This window comes from Pollachius pollachius (assembly GCF_949987615.1).
Source record: "Pollachius pollachius genome assembly, chromosome: 3".
Classification (NCBI taxonomy): Eukaryota; Metazoa; Chordata; class Actinopteri; order Gadiformes; family Gadidae; genus Pollachius; species Pollachius pollachius.
Genome location: NC_136936.1, coordinates 36,115,411 through 36,136,482, shown reverse-complemented (window position 1 = coordinate 36,136,482; position 21,072 = coordinate 36,115,411). Strand labels below are relative to the sequence as shown.

Sequence of the window (21,072 nt, the reverse complement as noted above, 5' to 3'; positions counted from 1 at the left end):
GTGATTGTGTTCAAGGTGATGTGTTGACTTCAAATTCTTAGGTCTAAAGTGTCACAGGCCATTGGGTGAACATATCCGTATGCGTGTTACGCAGGTTAAACCAGTCCATCATATGAAATAGCTGCACAGCCAAGTCCCCGAATCCATGGTTTGAGAACCGGGTTTGACTGCATCGGGAAAAATAATTGTCACTTGAGAAACGAGACTTGCGTGTTCTTTAATAAGATTTTCTTTATTTATGAGACCTCATGCAATACATGTTGTATTAACTGTTCTCTCATTCAATGGAGTGCAATCGTTACATGTACATTTTATTCAATCAATGCACCTGTTATTTTACTCTTGTTTACTATTGATTAAAAGATCTAAATAAAAATATATCACTGAAGATATTTGTTATCAATATTCAAGCACTATGTTACACTCGATATTACTTGATTTCTTATTTTAATGATAAGCCTTTTGAAAGAGCGTTGCTTTGTACACAGCGGGCAAAGTCAAAAACAATATCCTCCGGAAAACCTTAATTAGAAACACACAATGTTAACACTAAGTTTATAAAAACAGATACAAAAACGTATTTCAACGTGTTTTCAACAGCATAACATGATACAGCATACACAAAAAATATTTGTACATTACTCCAAAAGTGTACTAAATGCTTTGAATGGATTGATGGCTGATGCAATTTGTTTGATAGATATGTAGTAGTAGTTGTACTATTGTTTGCTATGAGTGAATTCCTGAAAAAAGACCCCTAACAATATGCTATGTGGCTTTGTCCCAATGCATGTTAAAAAACTGCTTAACAACCCAAACTCTGGCTTGTTTCTTGGCAAATCTACACTCTTATACACGTTTGAAAAAACACCTGTCCTGACTGCGGTTCAAAAAGTCTGAAGAAAGGCCGACTCTGATTCCACAGCTGGCTTGGCTAAGCTACGTTTTCCCACAGGAATATTTGTGCTCCGAGTCGCCCAAAGACCTTGCCCTTTTAGACCAGCTCAGGTTATTCTGTGGGGTGGGGTGAGGCGTACCAAATATACCACCCACACACATGTGCATGTATGTGGAACTAAGGCAGGCTGAGAATAATAAGGCTTCATAAACCACGGCAGTCTGTGATCGCTTGTTAGTCAGAGGTGGAAGCTGGCAGTAGCTACTTGAACAGCTACTGCGCTCCGATGGGTTCATGTATGACATTTCAAGTCTTTAGAATTTTGTTTTCGTTTAAAACGCCTCTCAATGGCTGTAGAAGTACTGTATATTATTGGATTTTGTTGTAGTCTAACCCAATCATTTTGAGGTTTAACAATTTAACATTCGATTGGTTATCTGTTTACTTTAACTCTATTTCGATTTCTAGCGCACACAAATTGCTTTCCACCTCGGATAAAGGGTTACAGTTACAGTATCAAGGATAGTAAAAAGCCTCTTCTTAGTCAAAAGTACAGGTCCACAGAAGGTGGCAGTCCCACTGGACAAACTGGGAAGGACTGCCGTCTGCCAGCGGGCGAGCAGGGCCGTCTGAGGTAAACTTGGGATGGCTGCAAGGTTAACCTGCTATGGTACAATCTTTATATTCTCCCTCTCTCTCTCTTTCTACCCCACAGGGGGGGAGGAAGGGTTTATGGGGGAAGGGGGAGGAAATCAGGATTTCAGCCTTGTGCAAAAATATGTTCAATGAAATTCCTGATCATCTTATTGGGGTTCAACAATGGATTTCTATTGCTTAAAGTGCCTGTGTAACAACAATCATCATGATTAAACATTGTCTTAAATGGACGAACAAAAAAATAAAATGAAATCAAAGGGGATGGAAAAAGAAAAATCGATTACTATGTAAACTACATCGAACAATTAAGTACAATCTCAAGAAGAAGTCAAGGAATATATCTAGGGGACGGAATGAGCCTATCAGAGAATTAGAAAAACTACATAGTGAAAATACACGTATTTGGAATGTTTTAGACGGACTGACGGACTTCCCTCACTTCCATATATGCCATATAAGGACTTCCACTTTGGTTATTGAGAGCTCTGCTAGAAATGGATGCATAGAAACTCTTGCCATGGCACATGGCCGCTACCTGCAAGAGTACAATACTGACGACACATCAACAAAAACCTGCAGTTTGCATTTACAGAATAAATATTTTGCATAACCCTCAATAAAATGCTTCATAAACACTCTAGCCCCCAGTTTATTGTGTGGCTAAGTTAGCAGCGTCACCCTAGATAAAAAGCCCCTTGTTTTTTTGCTCTCGGTTATGGAGACCTGGGACTGTGCTATCCCAGAGTAAGCTCACAGAAATAAATAGCTTTAGCACCATTGAAGTCACTATCACTATTCTATCATTTTTGTGAACTATTGCTGGCCTGTGGTTATCCCAAACTGCTCTACATTCAGCCAACAAAGCTAGCCTGGGAAGACAGACCGGCCTAGCCTCTAAGGTTAGTTTATCCTGTGTCTCTCTCAGCACCTTAGAGAAAGGTCTGGGTCCAGATCTGTTCTCTAACTATGGGTGGGAGCCCATATCAGGGTCACACGCATGTTGCTGAAAGGTCCTTGCATTGGAAGCATTAGCTTAAACATAATCATCAGAGTCGCAAGCCAAACTAGCAGAATCTAAAACCCTGACTAATTCACACTTTTTTGGTTAGTTTCTATAAGCACGGGATTCTATGAAAGTACTTCCAAGAGTTAACGCTAAATCAATTGCCCAGCTAATGTTAAATCTGGGGTGGCAGTAGCAGCCCAATACAAGCAAATGTTAGTCTGGTGTGTATATAAAGAAAGGACAGATTAAGCTATAAGGCTATCATGAGCTATGTACCCAGGGACGAGGGCCTTCAATAGGCGTTAGACGGTGGTGGGAAGTGAGGGGCTTTCTACTGTCGCCTCAATGGCTTTCTGCTCCGGTGAGCAGCAGAGGAAGATGCGAGTGCCCAGGCTCTTGAAGGCAAACCTGAAGTACATGGCGTGGCCCATGGCCACGAAGGACACAGAGATGAGGACGAGCACGCCAAAGGCTTCGGGGTTGGGTGCCAGGATCACCATGATGAAGTGCAGGAGGTCCAGGAGGTAGTTCATGGAGTTCTGGACGCCGTTAATCACCCCGCGCTCCGACTCTGCCACGCTCTCTTGGATGAGCTGTGTCACGGTAAGGTCGAACGACCAAAGGCCTGGAAGGGGAAGAGAGAGAGGGAGATTACTTCATGCATCCTAAGGGAAATGTTACTGTCTCAAAAAAGGAAGAATAATTTTTTTTTTTTAGAGTTTGGGTTGTAATGTTAAATATTGACAAATTAGATTCATATGCATATTTTCACAAAAATAGACATAAAATATCAAATATATGTAACGTAACTATTACCCGGCTCAAATGCTCTGATATTGCATGTTAAAGTGAAACATGAAATATTGAGATGGGAAAATTGCACAATGAGTATGGCATGGCTTGGAGGTTACTGGTTGGTCTCCTTGTCCCAGTTAAAGTGACAAGAAGACCAACCACATTTTGTGGTGCAGGTAGTTTTAAGAGCTGCATAAACAATGAATTGCAGCTACTGTAGTCATTAAGACTGTAATGATTGGTGTCAAAGATTGCAGATATTGCAATGACATGCAGAGATGGCCTTCTACCCAGTGTTGTAAGGGGTGTAAAGGTGTAAGGACATCCTGTTTTGTTAATGCTGAGCCAGTTTTAGGAAATCATAAATACCAAACATTTGCAGAAGACAATAAATGTTTTTGTCATGCTTTCGACTTTTGCATGCAATTAAGGGCAAGGTGCAGATAGGTCATTTGCAAGGGTATTATCGCCAAGTCACAAGGGTTACTGGATTTGATCCCCATTTCCAGGAATTCTTGGGCAAAATGCCCTTACCCCTACCTTCTCATTAACAACATTTATTTTGAATTCACTGCAAATCTCTTTTGGTTAAAAGGTGTCTGCTCAACAACTGAAACCATAAACCAGTCAGTTATCTCAAGCGCATAAATAAAATCTTAAACCCTAACAACTCAACTCCGATCCACCGCGTAACTCACCAAGTCGCGCGGCGATGACCCCGGCGAACAACAGGCCGACAGACATGTAGGACTGCAGCGGCGGCAGCTCCTCCATCGGCGGCACCATGGTGGCGTTCCTGGACAGGATGACCCCGGTCATGCCCTGCACGAGGCTGTCGTCCACCTCGGGCAGGGCCCCCCGGTCGCCCACCAGGTGGCTGTACAGGTCCAGGAAGGGCGAGACGGTCAGGTCCAGGGGGCTGCCGGGCGCGAAGACGGACGCCACGCACAGCATGAGGCAGGACAGCTGGGCCACGCCCGAAATGAAGCCGGTGCGGATCAGGCCGCACTTCTTGCGCACCCAGGTGAAGGCCACGGTGCCGCAGATGCCCGCGATGGCCGAGGCGCCCATGAGCAGGCTGAGCACCGAGCCATTGAGGCCCTGCGTGTAGGCGTAGCCCGTGGTGATGCAGTCGAAGCCGAGCACCGTCATGTACAGGAAGGACAGGGACATGCCGGCGAAGAAGATGTTCTGGTTGTAGTAGGACACCCAGCCGGCCTTCAGCGTGCGCAGGGGCTCCGTCACCTGGTAGCAGCAGCTGGTGTCCTTGGTGGAGGGGGAGGGTCTGGCCACCACCACCACCCCGTCCGTCATCAGGGGCTGGGAGGACTCTTCGGGAGTCAGGCCGTTCTCCATTTCTAACCGGTGGGGAGACGAAGGTGTGTGTGTGTGTGTGGGGGGGGGGGGGGGGGGGGTTAGCAGGGACAGTTTGTGGTTTGTTAAGGGGTTTGACTCCCCGCCCAAAAGTCGCTGATTTTTAACACCAATGTCTATATTCACTGCAAGCTGTTTTGGGTAAAAAGGGTATAGCAGTAGGTGGTAAGTTAAAGAATAGATTAGGTTTCAGTCTAGACTCCTCAGGCACGTAACCGGAACAACCTCCAACGTTGATTAACTTCACGAGGAGTACATGTATTGAATATGAAGGTAATCATGCGTAACTATCATTAGCCTTTTAAGGCTATGTATGTCTCTGTAACCATAACACTTCCTAAGTAATCCTAAGTAATTTTATATTATTTTATTAAAAACATTGAGATGAATCGAAGCAAGGAGCTTTGTGGTGAGCATAAGTAAATAAAGGCGTCCTGGTTACCTCTGGGTGAGCTGAGCTGCTTGAGCTCCTGTTCTTGCTCCTTCTGTCCTCCCTTCACTGCCAGTGCCGGGGTCTTCTGGTATACCTTCCAGAGCAGGGCGTACTCCAGACACATGGAGCACAGGTTCCAGCCGGAGATGAACCCGCAGCCGATGAAGTGAGAGCCAAACGCCATGACCTGGCCCACCAGCATGGGGGCCAGGATGTTGGTGAGCTGATCGATGATCCGCACCGTGGCGTTCATGTCTTTTCAGACCGTAGGAGAAAATAGATTTTAGAGCTTGGTTCGAAGTTCACTCCGTTTTTTGGGTGTATGCTTTGATTGCTTTGGATAAAAGCATCTGCCAAATGAACATTAGTGAATGTTTGAGTTAGGGGAAGGGTTCAATATGGATTTAGGTAAGGGGGGAATGATATCAATGGAGACTCTCAAATAGACCTCTCCGTCAAAAAGAAATCCCGGAAAACCTTGGTTCCGGACCAGGGGCGTAGGAATGAGTTTAACATTGGGGGGGACACATATCGGAAACCTGACAGATCCGTTAATGGTTTGAACAGAAATATGTAATAAATTAACTACACTGAAAAAATTCACAAATATATTTTATTCTACTAAAAAGATACATTTGAAAATGTAAAGGAAAAAACATTTTGAATGGCAGTAATGAACTGATTAATATCAAATCAATTCTTTAATTGCACGCTCAATCATCCAGTTTTTTAGAATAAGAAGCGGTGACAAGACGCTGTGTTGCGCTTTCAAACTAAAATAAAATATTTTTCTCCCCCTGGTATAATTTTTAGGTGGGACAAATGTGCCTGTCTCCAATATTGGAGGGGACACGTCCCCTCCGTCCCCCCCAGTTCCTATGCCCTTGTTCCGGACTAATGAGGTCAATTTCTAAATACGTTACTGCGATTCCTTCAACTGGTTATTAAGGTTTTCTGTATTGGTACATTTGATTATGAACCTATCACAGCAGGTTGTAAAACACAAAGCAAGTTGATCGAGTTCAGTGGAGCAGATAAGAAAATGTAAATTGTGGTGGCTGACCCTAACAACCTGTGAATTACAGAATTACAGTCACAGAAGTATCAAACTCATTAACATTCCATAATGCCTGGAACACATTGTCGTTGACCAACGTGACGGCAAGGGTCGTAAACATATGGGCAAAATCGACAGTGACTCAGCTAACGAATGGGTTCAAAGTTCAAATTTCCATCGCACATGTGCTCTCACTAATGATGGTCATGGGGAGTCGTGCAGATCATGGATCATGTTTTGTGTGTGTGTGGTTGTATGTGCTACTCACCGGCTAGCGTGCTGCTGTCCTGCCCAGCCACCACTACCACCCAGTCCCTCTGGATGGTGATGGCTGTAGCTGTGCTAGCAAGGTTAGCGATGTTAGCGATGGAGATCACCATGATGTAGCAGGCAGTCTGAGAATGAGGAATTAGAAAATCATTTTTATTTTCCTTCACTTATTATTTTTGTTCATATATTTGTTCAATATATAAATATTTAATTCAGATTAAAATTACATTTATGGATACAACGCCGATGGCCCATTGTTATTGTAACTTTCAACTCATCAAACAATGCTTTAGTATGTTTCTGAAAAGAAAAATGTATAATAAATTAATAAAGTAATGCTAATATGAGATGGAGAGAAAATTTCCTTGGTGGGATAAAGAAAATCTCTTCAAATAGAGAACACATTATGGAACTGGCAGAATTCTGGTCTAATACCAAGCATGTGACTGTCAACCCGGTAGGGCGAATAACTGGATGGCCTAATCTCTTATCATATTTGTCTGGAAACGGCCACCTCTACAATGGCCAACAAGCACAGGACAGCATGGTCCCACTACCTCGTCCCTCCCGTTGTTCTCTACTGTAAAGAGAAGAGGGGCTATGTTGGTGGTCGGCATGGAAACAATTTCGACCCAACGTGCCCCAACATGGTGTACATGTGTCCCTCTCTCTCTCTCTCTCTCTCTCTCCCTGTTTGTGTGTGTCTCTCTCTCTCTCTCTCTCTCTCTCACTCTCTATTTTTCTCTCTCTGGCTGTTGTTCTCTCTCTCTCTCTCTATTTAAATTCTACATAATTCAAAGGAGCATGATTCACATGAGAAACATAAGTGTACATTGTCAACTTAAGTGTGAAATATAAACAAAAAATGGGCATATATTTAAAGGAATTGCAAACAAATATACAATTAAGTGTAGGAAAGATGAACTTTAACATACAAAAGAAAAACTCTTTCTCTGTCTCCCTTGCTCATGTGACCGGTTCTAGATAAACGTGCTGACTACACAGCCGTGAACAAGACACTTGTTCACTCTGTCTCCTATTTCACCCCTCCCTCCCTTCCTCTCCCTCCCTCTCTCCCTCCACCTCCACAAATATTCAAAATGGCAGGCTTTGCTTCCTCCACTGCCTCTCTCCCTCCCTCGGTCCAGGTCATCATGGGATAGTGAGCACGGCCCACACCATCAAAAAGCGCACCCAGGGTGTTATTACAACACAAAGTCGTGTCATTGTGATTTCTGATGGAATACTTTATTTTCCCTGCCATTAAAACGCTGAATCCTAGCAGATTGAGCTGCATCTTGATCATGTCTCTCTCTCCCTCTGTCTCTCTCTGTGTTTCTCTCTCACCCTCGGCCCCTGCTCTTGGACAAGATCCGTCCTGTCTAATGAGAAACTAGTCTGACAAGACCAACAAAAAGCGAACTATCCAATTCTCCCTTTACTTGTAAAATCTCACAAACAAGTCAAGTTTGACAAGCGTAAAGGCAATGAGCCAAATCTCTTTATTCCATAAACTAAATAAAACAATTCAATTTTGATCCTAAAAACTATTATAACACCGCATGCCAGTTAAGTTAATTTAGTTTAGTTAGTTAACGTCACCATCGACTTTGCCCCTTACTTCTGCACTTCTGCACACTCTGTCTCTGTCACTTTCAGAGACAGAGACAGAGACAGAGACAGAGACAGAGAGAGACAGAAGAGAAAAGAGAGGCAGACAGACAGACAGGCAGACAGACAGACAGACAGACAGACAGACAAACAGACAGACAGACGGACAGACAAGAAGACAGACAGACGGACAGACAAGAAGACAGACAGACAGAGAGAGACTTTCTCTTGACATACAGCTGAACATGTCACTGAACGCCAAATCAGAGCCATAAAGGCCCATTCACATGACCACGTTCCTATCAGCGAGTCATCATACCAAGATTCAACCTGAGGGTCAGAGTATCATAAAGGTATAGCGGAACGTAAATGCCTCCGCTGCACATTCACTCCTAGATTAGCCAATATATCGATTGAGGGGGAGAAGGATATTGTCTTACCAGAAGCCAACCGTTGTACATACTGGCAAGCTGGTCTTTATACTGGAAAACGACCATTAGGACGATGCCACATAAGATAACACAGGAGTTCTGGACCAGCAGTGAAGTCTGTGCCACTATGGGGTTAGAAATGCGGGGAAATGTAAGGGCCACAACAGTAACCCAAGTAGGCCTAATAGCCAAGCTGTTTGAAGATGTGCTACTCTGTTATTACATATTATTAAGAGATATATTATAGTATCAGGCACTATAATTCAATAATATATATATATATATATATATATATATATATATATATATATATATATATGATAATAACATTCATTAAAATGCAACTTCATTTTTTAATAATCGGAATGAAAGAATTAAGCAGAGTAACGGTAACTCGTTATTTTCTACATAACCATTAATTCCATCTATTCATTATTTTCCAATCTTTATCCTGACAGACTCACACCTAGCCTGTAAATGATCCTACCTTTGAGTCTGGGGTTCCTGTCCACCCAGTCCCCTATGAGGGCCCCCAGGAGTAGCACTGAGCCGGCCACCACCAGCCCGTACACGGCTGTGAGCAGCAGGCTGTTGCCGTACAGCTCCACCAGGAACACCGCAACGGCGAAGTTCCACATTCTGTCACCCTGGAGAATAAATTCTAATTGACTTGTATTCATAATGGTGATAGACAATAAATATTTTCCTATTACGATATGAAAAAAAAAATCGAATCCATGAACATGAGTGTCCTGTCTGAGATTAAACAGGATAGTGAAATACAGGCAAGATCTATCTTTATGAATAAGGCACATATTTATTTGTAATCATTAAATTAGCATTTTCTGTGAATATCCAGTTTATTGTGTGTGGGGTTGCTTTTGTGGTTGTGGAAGAATGACCATAGGCATATGTTAAGCATTGTTATTGTATAATGTTTTTAACTTGACACCAGTTGCTATTTCTGGGTGATAGTGACCATAAGTGCAGCCAAGTATTATCAGAGTGAAATCACGAGAAAAACAATGGTCATGTCACTCTGTCCTAGGTTGACATTTATGAGACATAAGTCATTTTTAAATGACAATGACCGATTTTCATAAGGAATCCTTTAAATGACGAATAATACAAATAATACATATCTTACCCATGTTGACAGTGCATGTCCCATGTAAATAAGGAACTTTGCAGATGTGAAAAAGTCCCGAACAGATTCTGAAATAATTCATAAAAGAAAAATACAAAATTCAGTTAAAAATATATAGATATATGTTCATTACAGCGGACTGCTGGCCGTCCAGGTTTGTGCAGGATGCAAAGCAGCAACAGAGAAAGACATTGCATGCAACTGGAGAAAGCAATGACACCTACCACAGCATGTTTTCTTTGGAGCAGCGTTATCCATTGTTATATCGTCCACTGATGTTTAGGTCACTACGATGTTATTATTATTTCTTCCCTTTTGTCAATGCGGCTGGTGATTTCGACGCGATGGGTATTCTCCCTGCAAAGAGATGTCAAGAGAAACAAATCCACAGATCCTATCCTATCCTAAATCCTATTCGCCCCTCCAAACTTAGCCAACACTGTAGCTGAAGTTGGAAAGAAATATTTCAGCCGTGGAGGCTTGCTAAAAATTAAACACAAAGGCGATTGAAGGTACTCCTCAGCTCTTCAGTTGAAGCTCTCGCTGCCACTACAGCCTCTATTTACCTCCACCCCGCTTATACGGTGCAGGGAGTGACGTCAAAGTCACGTGATTCGTGACGACTATTTATCATTCTGTTCATAACAAAAAAATTAACAATCACTGAGTCGCAACACGGAGTGGGCCCTCCCACTGTCGGACCCTTGAATCAAAGAATGCCGAACAAGAAATCCCATGCAAAGCGCCCATTGTTGTAGAATAGAGAATGGGTTCCGATATTACAGTGTTATACACTATTCTTTTGTTTCGAAACTCAATTATGTCGTAGGCTAATGCACTAAGAGGTTCGAATTATCTCCATATGAATGCCTAGTGGGTAAAAAAAGACTCAAACTCGAACTTGAACCAGCAGTAGGTCTAAACCCAAAAGCGCGCGCAAGCTATAAAACACACACACGCGCGCGCGCACAGACACACACACACACACACACACATGCAAGCTGGCTGTGGTGCTCAACATGATTGTGTTAATGTCTGTGTCTAAGAGGATATATTTATTGTGGTTATGCATTGTTTTGTAGAAATAATTGAATACAGAAGTGATACAGAAGTACACAGTTTACAGAAGGGTTGACTATTAACCACGCAGCAATGCCTAAAATAAAAACTCCCAACTTGACCGTTTCTTTATCTCAACGTGACCACCAGAATACAGCAACCACCTCTGCCCTTTTGGCTCTGCGTTCAACCTCAGTTGGAAGCCATGCAGCCTACAACAAATCACACTTTTTGGTACGTTTTTGGTGAATGCTAGCTGTTAACATGGTATCTCTTCACCCTCTTTGGAGACTGCATTGATGAAAGATAATAACAAAAGCATTGGTTCATGCATCTGTGGATGATATGTGTTTGGTTTGGTTGGAGGGAGGAGAGCACAGCGGGACTGGGTGGAATCCGAATCTGGTTTCATGAGAAAGAGCTTCCCATAGACCACTCAACCTAACCCACCTAACTAGAGCTATAAAATGAAACGTGATGACAATGATAAACATGAATATTGTTTTGATATCACGTTGTGCATAATTAGTAAGTGGCGATGCTTTCATTTATTATTTATTATATAATTATAGTTGTTGCTGTTCTCATGGGGTTTAACTAAGCTGTGGCAGGAACAAAAGCAATACATTTATAGGTATTTAATTTGATTCTTTGAAGAAGCCAAACCAAGTGGCGCCAGTTAAACCCAATCCTCCTCCTTAACACGGAGACACAGACCCACAACCACTGTGTGTTGGAATTGAGACTACCATTACCTAATTTGGCTTAATTTGGTTTGAATCCTGAAGAAGCCATTCATTAACAATAACCCTTTGTATTAGCTAGGGAAATGTGAAACCACATGAACAGGCCAAACCTTCCCAAACATACAGTGTTTAAACATTCAGAATCTGTTGAGATTGTGGACATACCAGGACCAGAATCATAATAAAGGATACAACATCACGTTATCCATGTTCCATGAAAATGTGTGTACTGTTTCATCTATAGGCTGGCCACTTTTAAAGGCTTAGGTGTGGTTGGCTCAGATATTAAGAGATTCAAAACAAACAGACAAACATTTGCTTTACTCACTTGAACCTAAACCAGAGGAATCCAAATATTTACAATGCCTGGGAACACATGTTGACGAATTTGATCAAGAAAAAATGAAAAAGAATAACATCAAAAAGGTCTTTGAACATACAGTTTAACATTCCTTGATTCAAAATCACTAACCGTCAGTGTCATCTATTGTTTTCACAAATTACTTAATTTTAATGTATCCTAAACTGTCTGAATGCGTTAGTAAGTATGCGGTCACATTGATTAAGTATTCTTTTTATTATTTGTTCTGTTTCCAACTCACAGATCTCTATGTGGTGAGAAGCGACAATGGTTGCTGACCAACAAATAACATAAAAATACCATAGTAAGAAAATAATCCATGTTATTAAAAACCATGAAAAGGGATTATGGATCCCAACCTAAAACAGAGATGGTTTGTGGAATATTTCAGCCACATGATAACAATAGCCTTATCTTGTCACACATTGAGCTCTATTGGACGATTTGGTAAACCTGCTGGGTTCCTATTAAGGCCCCTTGGGTCCATTGAGCAGGTAAAAACAGATTACCTGCCACCCTATTAGTGGGTAAGTGTGTCATTAGCGGTTCCCTACGATCAACTGCTGTGTCATCCTTGGCAGTCATGTGACCCGGCTCGGGTATTTCTTTGCTGCACATAGCTTCCCATTCAGGTCCCGACAACATAACAACAAGGGCTGCTTACGGCAGGCTAAATTTACACTCCTCAGAACCGAAATACCATGATGACGTGTGTGTGTGTGTGTGTGTGTGTGTGTGTGTGTGTGTGTGTGTGTGTGTGTGTGTGGTCTTAAATAACCCAACTGCGAATCAGTGAAGGGATTGGTAAGGTGGAGGTCTGGATGTAAGCCGTGGTATACACAAGAATGGACCTGATTCTGGTTCCTTACCGTGAGTCTTTTATGAAAAAGACATACTGGTCATGTTTTTTGTGTGTGTGTATGTATGTATGTATGTATGTATGTATGTATGTATGTGTGTGTGTGTGTGTGTGTGTGTGTGTGTGTGTGTGTGTGTGTGTGTGTGTGTGTGTGTGTGTGTGTGTGTGTGTGTGTGTGTGTGTGTGTGTGTGTGTGTCTGGAGTGTTGAGGGTTTACTTACTGTTGCGATAGAGTTAAAGGTTAGGTAGGGATGTTTTCATCGTGCTCAAAAGTGCCGATGACCCCGATAGTGCAGCTGGGTCAATATGAGCATGTCTTGATTCAGGTTAATTATTGGAGGCTGGATGCTGTCTGGTATTTAATGGTGTCATGGAGTCCGAATGAGCACAAGCTGAATATTCTAAAGGCTTTAAATGGTAAATTGACATGTCATGCCAAAAACAGACAATATCGGTTGGTTACAGTCCAAACAACCGGTTGTAACCTCCGCAGCCACAGAGAGAAGGAAACACTGATAATAATAACCATCTTGGTGGTTACCTGAACGTAACAGCGAGTGCGGCCATATTGTTCGTGTGGTTGGAAGACCTTGATGTGCGGCTGAGAGAGCTTTTCTCTGCCAGACAAAGAAATGATAAACACAAACGGTCATCGTCTAGCATTGACAACATGGTAAGGCCTGTCACGAAAAGACAGTCCTCATTTCCTGGAGATAAGTGTAAACAGCTGTTTCAAATCAATAATAAAGTACCACTGTTGACCAAGTGCTTGTGTGTTTGTTCATCTCACAATATACCACACAGGACTGGTCCAAAGTCAGTGAAATCTTTGTTTGGTCTAATGTGTAGGATGTCACGGAGCACTGGACCAAGCAATGATTTGATTGTAAATAAACCAGAGTAAAGCATTAATGATTAACATATTTATTTAGATCATAGCGAGTCCCTTAGCATACCACAGAGATTGTCAGACTTTGGGTCCTAAATGATTATTAAGCAGTTTGTTTGAAATGTACTAAGAAATATTCTATATAGAGAAATGCCATTATTATTATCATCATTATTATTCATTACTATTTCGTTACATTTTTGTATACAATCTCAAGATCCAATTTGATATTTAACTCGACCAGAAGAGGGCAGCAAACAGAGTCCACCGGACAACCTCTGTCCTACGGCCTTCCGGAAATACACTCGTTGTCTAACATGTGTTTACTTGCTTACACAGCAATGGCTGTCTAACTTCATAATTATACAATTCTGCTAAAGGGTTGGATTACGTTCACCAAAAAAAAATGACTTCAAACAGTCAAGTGGACGAGGAGATTTCTGAAGCACATTATGCGATCAAAGAGGAACTCAACAAGAAGGTAAAACATCCTAAATATACCCTAATAACCCATATCTTGTCAATCGAATGCTGAATGTGAACATACTACTCAATTACAGAGCAACGCTTGAGCTAATTTAAGCCAGTATAGTTTAAAGTCTTTACTATTGAACGTTATCTGCAGATAAAGGAGCAGAAGATTGTCGTAGATGAGCTCTCAAATCTGAAGAAAAATAGGGTAAGTGGATATTTTATAATTCATTGTTTTTGGTAGAGCAAGTGGTCACAAAATTACCTCTTAGTGAGGTTATAACTGTCAGGGTATTAAACTTGAATTTGATGAATTGTATGCATAGCTTGATTGATGTTTTAAAAACTGCAATCTGCAATCTTTCCAGAAAGTCTACGTGCAACAACGCAACAGCAACATTTTCTTCCTGGCTGACAAAGGACAGATGCTTGGAACAAATAAAAGTTTGTAAAATTTAAGGTTTCAAATGTTGGTTGAAATGAGTCTGTGGGGTTTCTTACTTATAACAAACTGCATGATTAATCTAAATCAATAAGGACACTAGTGAAAATGATTTGGATTGGATTTATATAAAATGTATGTGTCCAAGTAGCCATGTTTTTTTAGACGTAGGTATTTCTAAGTCGTTAAACCATATATTAATCTCTCTGCCCTTACAGAGGAATTGGACATCTTGAAAAAGGAACTGCAAGATATGTAAGCCCTATCAAACCTTCACCTGGACCATGTGTGGCATCTTCTGTCTGCTGAGCTTCTCCCCCGTTGAGTCTCCCATCGACCAACGGCTTCACCAAAACCTGAGCAGGCGAGGGCCTGACTCAACCAAGGACCTGACTGTAACCCACGGACACCCCTTCTATCGATGTCTGTTCTCCGCACACGTGCTCCACATGCGGGGCGCCCTCACCCCTCAGCCGGAGCGAGACGCCGCTGGGAACGTACTCCTGTGGAACGGGGAGATCTTCAGCGGTATCGCAGTGGCGCCGGAGGAGAACGACACTCATGTGATGGCGCGTCAGCTCTCCTCGTGCGATACCCCTGCCGAGCTTCTCTCAGTGGTCTCACGAGTGCGGGGGCCCTGGGCATTTGCCTACTACCAGCAGGCCCAACACTGCCTTTGGTTTGGCAGGGACTTCTTCGGGAGGCGGAGCTTGCTGTGGCAGTTTGACGCGGAGGCCGAGGCCATGACCCTGACGTCGGTGGGGGGCGACTGCTCTCCGACCGGTGCGGACCCCTGGCTAGAGGTTCCCGCGGCGGGGGTTTACCGGATCGACCTGAAGGCGGGACGTATTGGCGGGACGGGCGGTGTGACGCTGGAGGTTTATCCCTGGGCTACGGGAGGGGGCGGGCTGCCGTCCCCCGAAAACGTCCCTAGCAACTGCGTGGCAACGATGAACCAGTGGGGCCTGGTCCTTCCATCGCCCGTGTCCCCACTCAACATGCTGCTTCCCGAGGTCGAGGTGGGAGTACTTCCGTCGTCTCCGGCTTCCCGTGTTGCGGTGACGGATCTGGAGCAGGTGCTGGCGTCCAGGGAGAGGACCGGCGAGGTGGACCATCTCAACGCCGTGCTCAGTGAGGCGGTGCGGCGGCGCGTTCAGGCCTTGCCTGGCGACATCAGAGACGACGCCTCCGTGGCGGTCCTCTTCTCCGGGGGGATCGACTCCATAATCCTGGCGGCGTTAGCGGACCGGCACGTACCCGCGGGCCAACCCATCGACCTGCTCAACGTGGCCTTCAAGCTGCAGGAGCCCAAGACTCAGAAACAACAATCCACAAAGAAGAAGAAGAAGAAGAAGAAACCCGAAACAGACCAAAACAAACCGACGACGGACTCGACGAATGTCCCTAAGGTCTCCGAGATTTCCTCGCCGTTCAACGTCCCGGACAGACTGACGGGGCGGGCGGGGCTGCTGGAGCTGCAGGCTCTGAACCCGGAGAGGAGGTGGAACTTTGTGGAGGTAAACGTGACACAGGAGGAGCTGCAGAGGACGCGGCGGGAGCGCGTGCGTCACCTGGTGCAGCCGCTGGACACGGTGCTGGACGACAGCATCGGCTGCGCCATGTGGTTCGCAGCGCGGGGGGAGGGCTTCGTCACGCAGGACGGCGACCGGACGCCGTTCTCTTCGCCGGCAAAGGTTCAATACAGTTTCCAGTTTTCTGTGACATCTTTATTTTTTTCAAGACATAAGTTCATAGGTTAAATTCCCTAACTGACTTGCCGTGTCTTTTTCTACCCTATGAAGTGAAAACCCTGCAGGAGTGAACCCGATCGGGAGCTTGTTGTTCATCTCTGGTTCCTTTCCCCTCTCCTCCAGGTCCTTCTGACGGGCATCGGGGCAGACGAGCAGCTGGCGGGCTACTCCAGACACAGGGTCCGCTTCCAGACCTCCGGCCACCAGGGGCTGGTCCAGGAGCTGGGCATGGAGCTGGGCCGCATCTCCTCCAGGAACCTGGGCCGGGACGACCGCATCATAGCGGACCACGGGAAGGAGGCCAGGTGGGTTGACTTCGGTTAGTTATATATGGTATTATGGTATGGTATTATCAATGGTTAGGTCTCTCTTATGCTCGCTTGACACAACGGGCAGGAATCAAGTGATTGTTGTAAGTACCTGTAGGGAGTGATTCAAATCAAGGTTCATTTTTCCATTCCGTTAGACCATAGCGCCAAGACGCAATGTTCACTCCCTTTATCTGGGCCTCTGTCCAGGATGTTGGTTCCAATTTTGCATGTGATCCTGTTGGGCAGGGTACGGTTGCTGAAGGAGATATTTTGGTTGACCTTTGTTGAGGTGACATCTGTGGTTGTTGTTGATGAACTACCACTGCTTGCATCATCGGTTGAGCAACTTGCTATAATTCCTTTTTCTCCCAGGACAGCCAGTTGTTGCTTAATCAGATTAATCCGTGTCATGTCTTCTTTTTTCTTTATCGCTTTTTATGCAGCTGTGTCTTCTCGCTTTCTGTGTACGACTGCTTGTACTTTCCATGAGGTCGGGGGGTATCATTGGGTTGGTCTGGATTTTTCCATGCCTGTAAAACCTGTCTGGAATGGCTCAGGTCTGTCTGTTATGTTGAAAGGTGGGTGGTGCGGTTGTTTGGTTAGCTATTCTTGGTGTAGTCCTGGATGTTCCTCTACTACCAACATTTGGTGTGTGTGTGTGTGGTTCTTCATAGAATCCAGGCTTGGGTACATTGCAGAGGCTTTTCGACGAGTACAAATGCGGGATGTGTTTTAGTAGACGGGTGGTGGTCGTCTCTGGATCTGCTTTGCCATCAACAGTTTTGCCGTGCTTTATATCCGCCTTTTTTTGGCTTGTGCCTCCCATTGTGACAAGCATCGGTGATGTGTAGCTTTTCCAAACTGAATATTTTCACGATTTTATATATATATACATATCTAACAAAAATGTCAAGAACATGTTGATGCATTGTTGATGTTTGTCATCCCATGAACCGTCCTGTAGCCATGGTGTACGGGATTACTTGGTCCATTACATCCATTTCTTGACAGTGGTGTGTTCAGGATGGGTGGGGGTGGAGAATCTTACCATAAGTTTGGGAATGGAGGAGCTTCTCAAATGGTGGCCATTTTTAAGGTCTGTCTCTATTCTATAAGTATCTAGTTAGTCTAGATACTCCAAAAGACTGCAGAGTCAATACTGTTGTTGGGCTGTGAGACAAGGGAAGGCCCATTTGGGGTTTGAGATAGACGTCTGGCAGGGAGGAGGATGAGAACAGGATGAAGGTGAATACACATCAATTGTATTCACCTTCATAAAAAAATCAACTCCTCAAGGTTAATCATGATCCCATGATGCATTCTGATGTACACTCCCTATTATTCTAGTATTGACTAGTCTGTATCCACAATTTTGGACCTGCAGGTTCCCGTACTTGGATGAGGACGTTGTGGACTACTTGAACTCCCTGCCTGTGTGGAGGAAGGCGGACCTGTCTCTGCCCCGCGGTGTGGGGGAGAAGCTGCTCCTGAGGCAGGGGGCCAGGGCCCTTGGCCTGGGCCTCTCCGCCCTGCTCCCCAAGAGAGCAATGCAGTTCGGCTCCCGCATCGCCAAGATGGAGGACAGCCACGAGAGGGCTTCTGACCGCTGCAATCGACTGCTCAGCCCTTAGAAGACAATCTCAGCATCTATTTGTTCTTCAATACATGGGATTCTATTTTTATTCTGATAAAATTCTGTCATTGTAAAATGACATGCATTAGAATCTACTGTAGTAACCTCCAAATATATATGTAAATCATATTTACAAATAACACCAACATTGATTATTATTGAAGCATTCTTCACTATGCTCAGATAACATTTCAGGTCCAAATGAGGTATGCGTGTCGTCGTGTGACTGTTCGAACCCACAGCAGAATAAAGACTTCTTTCTTTAAACCATGTACGACTCAACATTCTTCAGCTTTTTTTTGAAATATAGATCGCATTCGATGTAGGACGGCAGGTTTCCAACGTCAAAACGTCCAGATATTTCGTGGGTGTAGACCGGGCTCCTGAAAGGATAGTTTAAGTTATCATGAATATATTTAAATCTATTTTGAAAACTTTTGCTAGACTAAGGGCACCTTCACACCTGGTGAAATCTCTATTTGCAGGAAATATAACCTACTGCTGGTTCAAATACAAGGGGGGGGGGGGAAGAAGTGAAACTACCTTTGAATGAGCCAAGACACAAAGTTTCCCGGGGCATCTCTGTCTTGAATAGGTAAATCCTACAGAGGAGTTCAGAAATGTAGGTATTAAAAGAACATTCTAGTTTATTTAAGGAATAAAGGATTGATAATGATGATGTGACTTGCCTTCTTAGACTCCAGAAAGTAGTCCAGGAGGGGGAGACATTTCTTAGAAAGCATGTAGAAACACGGACACTGCAAGGTGTTGGAAATGAAAATCTGATTGTTTAAAAGGCTTCAATATAATTATCAGAACGCTAAAGAGAAGGAATGTGTGCACATGTTCATGTTTTTACTTGACATTATAGTATGCATGTAAATATGTGGTTGCTATACCATCAATCCTAATCATCATTCTATCAACAAACTTATCAAGCCAACTTTTTAGGCATGAAAACATGTTAAAAACATCTTTCTATCTAATCAAAGCTAGCCTGTAGATACATACTTAATGTAAACCCCTGAACTTACTGCTCTCCTGGACTCTGTTTCAGCAGCAGTGGGTTTCTCCTTCATACACAACACTCGGAGGTCCTCATCTACTTCTAGAATACCGTACTTGTGGGTGTCTGGGAAAAACAAATGTAATCGTAAATAAAGGAATACCACTGCATTAGCAACCAAAACAGAGAGAAGATTGTGGATACATATGCTGATCAGGCACACTGTTCATTTTGCTGTGGTCCATTGAAAGTAATCAATAGTTCCCAAATGAGAAGACGATGTCTAAAACCTTTTAGTGTTATCCGTGAGGTATGAAAGGACAGCTCACCTTCCTCTTTACACTGGTAAGAAAGAACCAGACTGTTGTCCGCACACTGCACCTGAAGTTCAGAAAATGTTCCTTCTACTTTTTTCAGGCTGAAATCTTCAAGGAAAAGAGTGTCGCTATTGGATAGGAGAATATGAGGGTGTTTAAGACAGAGTTGGAGGGAAAGTAAAGAATGTGTTTTTGTTACGTACAATATCATTTGCCGTTTGCTGTTCCGCAAAAACGTACCCTCCAATAACTATGACGTGGTCTTCAATCTTGAAGTGCTTTATAGTAAGCTGCAGACAGGCCACGGCACCAAGACGATCCTGATAATTAAGTTACTTAAAAGATCATCCTGAACAGTTGCAGGCCTATATCTGACAACACTTTAAGGGATCATAGTTTTCTCTAGGATAGAGAAAACAATGTTACATGTTCTCTGTAAAATGCAGCTATGAATGGTAATGGTGTATATAAAGGGGCATTTCTACCATTGAAAACTGCCCGCTTTAAGAGTTTGCACCCTGGCCCCCACGACCGTTCAGGGCCGTTTAAATGGGTTAAAAAACACCTTGATGGTTTACCTCATTGCTTCGTGTGTGATCGCTGAGCACTTTCACCAGTGAGAACTGGGAAGCCCACTCCTCAAATGCCTTGTGGTAAACAGCATTGGTCTGCGGGGAAAAGTCACCAATGATGAACATTTTAAAATGACACTGTGGTACAGACATACGGCCAAATTGGAGTTGGTCGAAAAGCCATAATGCCATATGGCCATCTGGACAGGACGTCCATATAACAGCCATGCTGGTCAAAATGTTTAGCATCAAGTCTGACACAGAACGTTTTACATGACTTTCCAAATCTTTAGTTGGGAGATTCCAGCGTTAGAAGTCAAAATGTTAATTACAACTTACGACTACATAAATGCCGTCGACACATCCAGAGAGGGTCAAGGCAGACACCCAGTGGGAGATGAGAGCCCGCCGCCCCACGGGGAGCAGGGGCTTGGCGACCCCCGAGAGATGCTGGAACCGACCGGTACCGTCGCTGTCCACATCCCTCTGGAGCCTCGTCCCGTAACCAGCTGCAAGGATGACGGCTTTCATTGGGAGACACCCTGGACAGTAGACTATGTATTGTAGCACTGGACCTGTCTGTCCTCGGTTGGTAGGAACCAGAAAGACCTGCGCAACACCTTATGGCAGGTTAACTAACGGCAAAGACACACAACTTGAGGTAATCACAAATGTGCCTGTTAGATTATTCAATGACTTGTCACAGACGGAGTTTTTAGTCTCATAGCTTCATGGAAGTTTGAGACGCGGACTTCAGCCCTTGAGGAAACACTAGGAAGTTGTTTTCTACACCAGTTCATTCCACAATAAAAGTCCCCGAATATTAATACAAAAATAAAATTGCACCATTGATACATTTTTCACGTTAAATAACAGTACATTGTAATAACCAATTATTAATATTATTGTTCATCTTCATATAATGGTTATACACACACATACGAAACATATATACAAACACACACGTTTATTTATT

General features: G+C 43.6%; 3 protein-coding genes across 3 annotated transcripts; 1 reads left to right on the top strand and 2 right to left on the bottom strand.

Annotated features, from left to right (window-relative positions):
- Positions 1-295: 295 nt before the first annotated feature.
- On the bottom strand, positions 296-10,229 carry slc40a1 (solute carrier family 40 member 1). Its single transcript, XM_079731401.1, has 8 exons — positions 9,904-10,229; positions 9,680-9,747; positions 9,020-9,179; positions 8,542-8,657; positions 6,489-6,615; positions 5,173-5,418; positions 4,055-4,714; positions 296-3,186 (listed from the first exon to the last, which is right to left on the bottom strand). The coding sequence occupies exons 1-8, from the start codon at positions 9,935-9,937 to the stop codon at positions 2,864-2,866; spliced, it is 1,734 nt and encodes a 577-aa protein (XP_079587527.1). The 5' UTR covers positions 9,938-10,229; the 3' UTR covers positions 296-2,863.
- Positions 10,230-14,440: 4,211 nt separating this feature from the next.
- Positions 14,441-18,208, top strand: asnsd1 (asparagine synthetase domain containing 1). The gene is made up of 4 exons (XM_079731448.1): positions 14,441-14,508; positions 14,725-16,200; positions 16,381-16,562; positions 17,953-18,208. Exons 2-4 carry the CDS (start codon positions 14,791-14,793, stop codon positions 18,197-18,199), a joined length of 1,839 nt encoding a protein of 612 aa, XP_079587574.1. The 5' UTR covers positions 14,441-14,508; positions 14,725-14,790; the 3' UTR covers positions 18,200-18,208.
- A 236-nt stretch (positions 18,209-18,444) lies between these two features.
- LOC307072228 (glucose-1-phosphate thymidylyltransferase) lies at positions 18,445-20,839 on the bottom strand. Its single transcript, XM_079731449.1, has 8 exons — positions 20,436-20,839; positions 20,103-20,192; positions 19,765-19,844; positions 19,537-19,652; positions 19,236-19,333; positions 18,891-18,959; positions 18,745-18,803; positions 18,445-18,584 (listed from the first exon to the last, which is right to left on the bottom strand). Exons 1-8 carry the CDS (start codon positions 20,625-20,627, stop codon positions 18,464-18,466), a joined length of 825 nt encoding a protein of 274 aa, XP_079587575.1. The 5' UTR covers positions 20,628-20,839; the 3' UTR covers positions 18,445-18,463.
- Between the last annotated feature and the right edge of the window lie 233 nt (positions 20,840-21,072).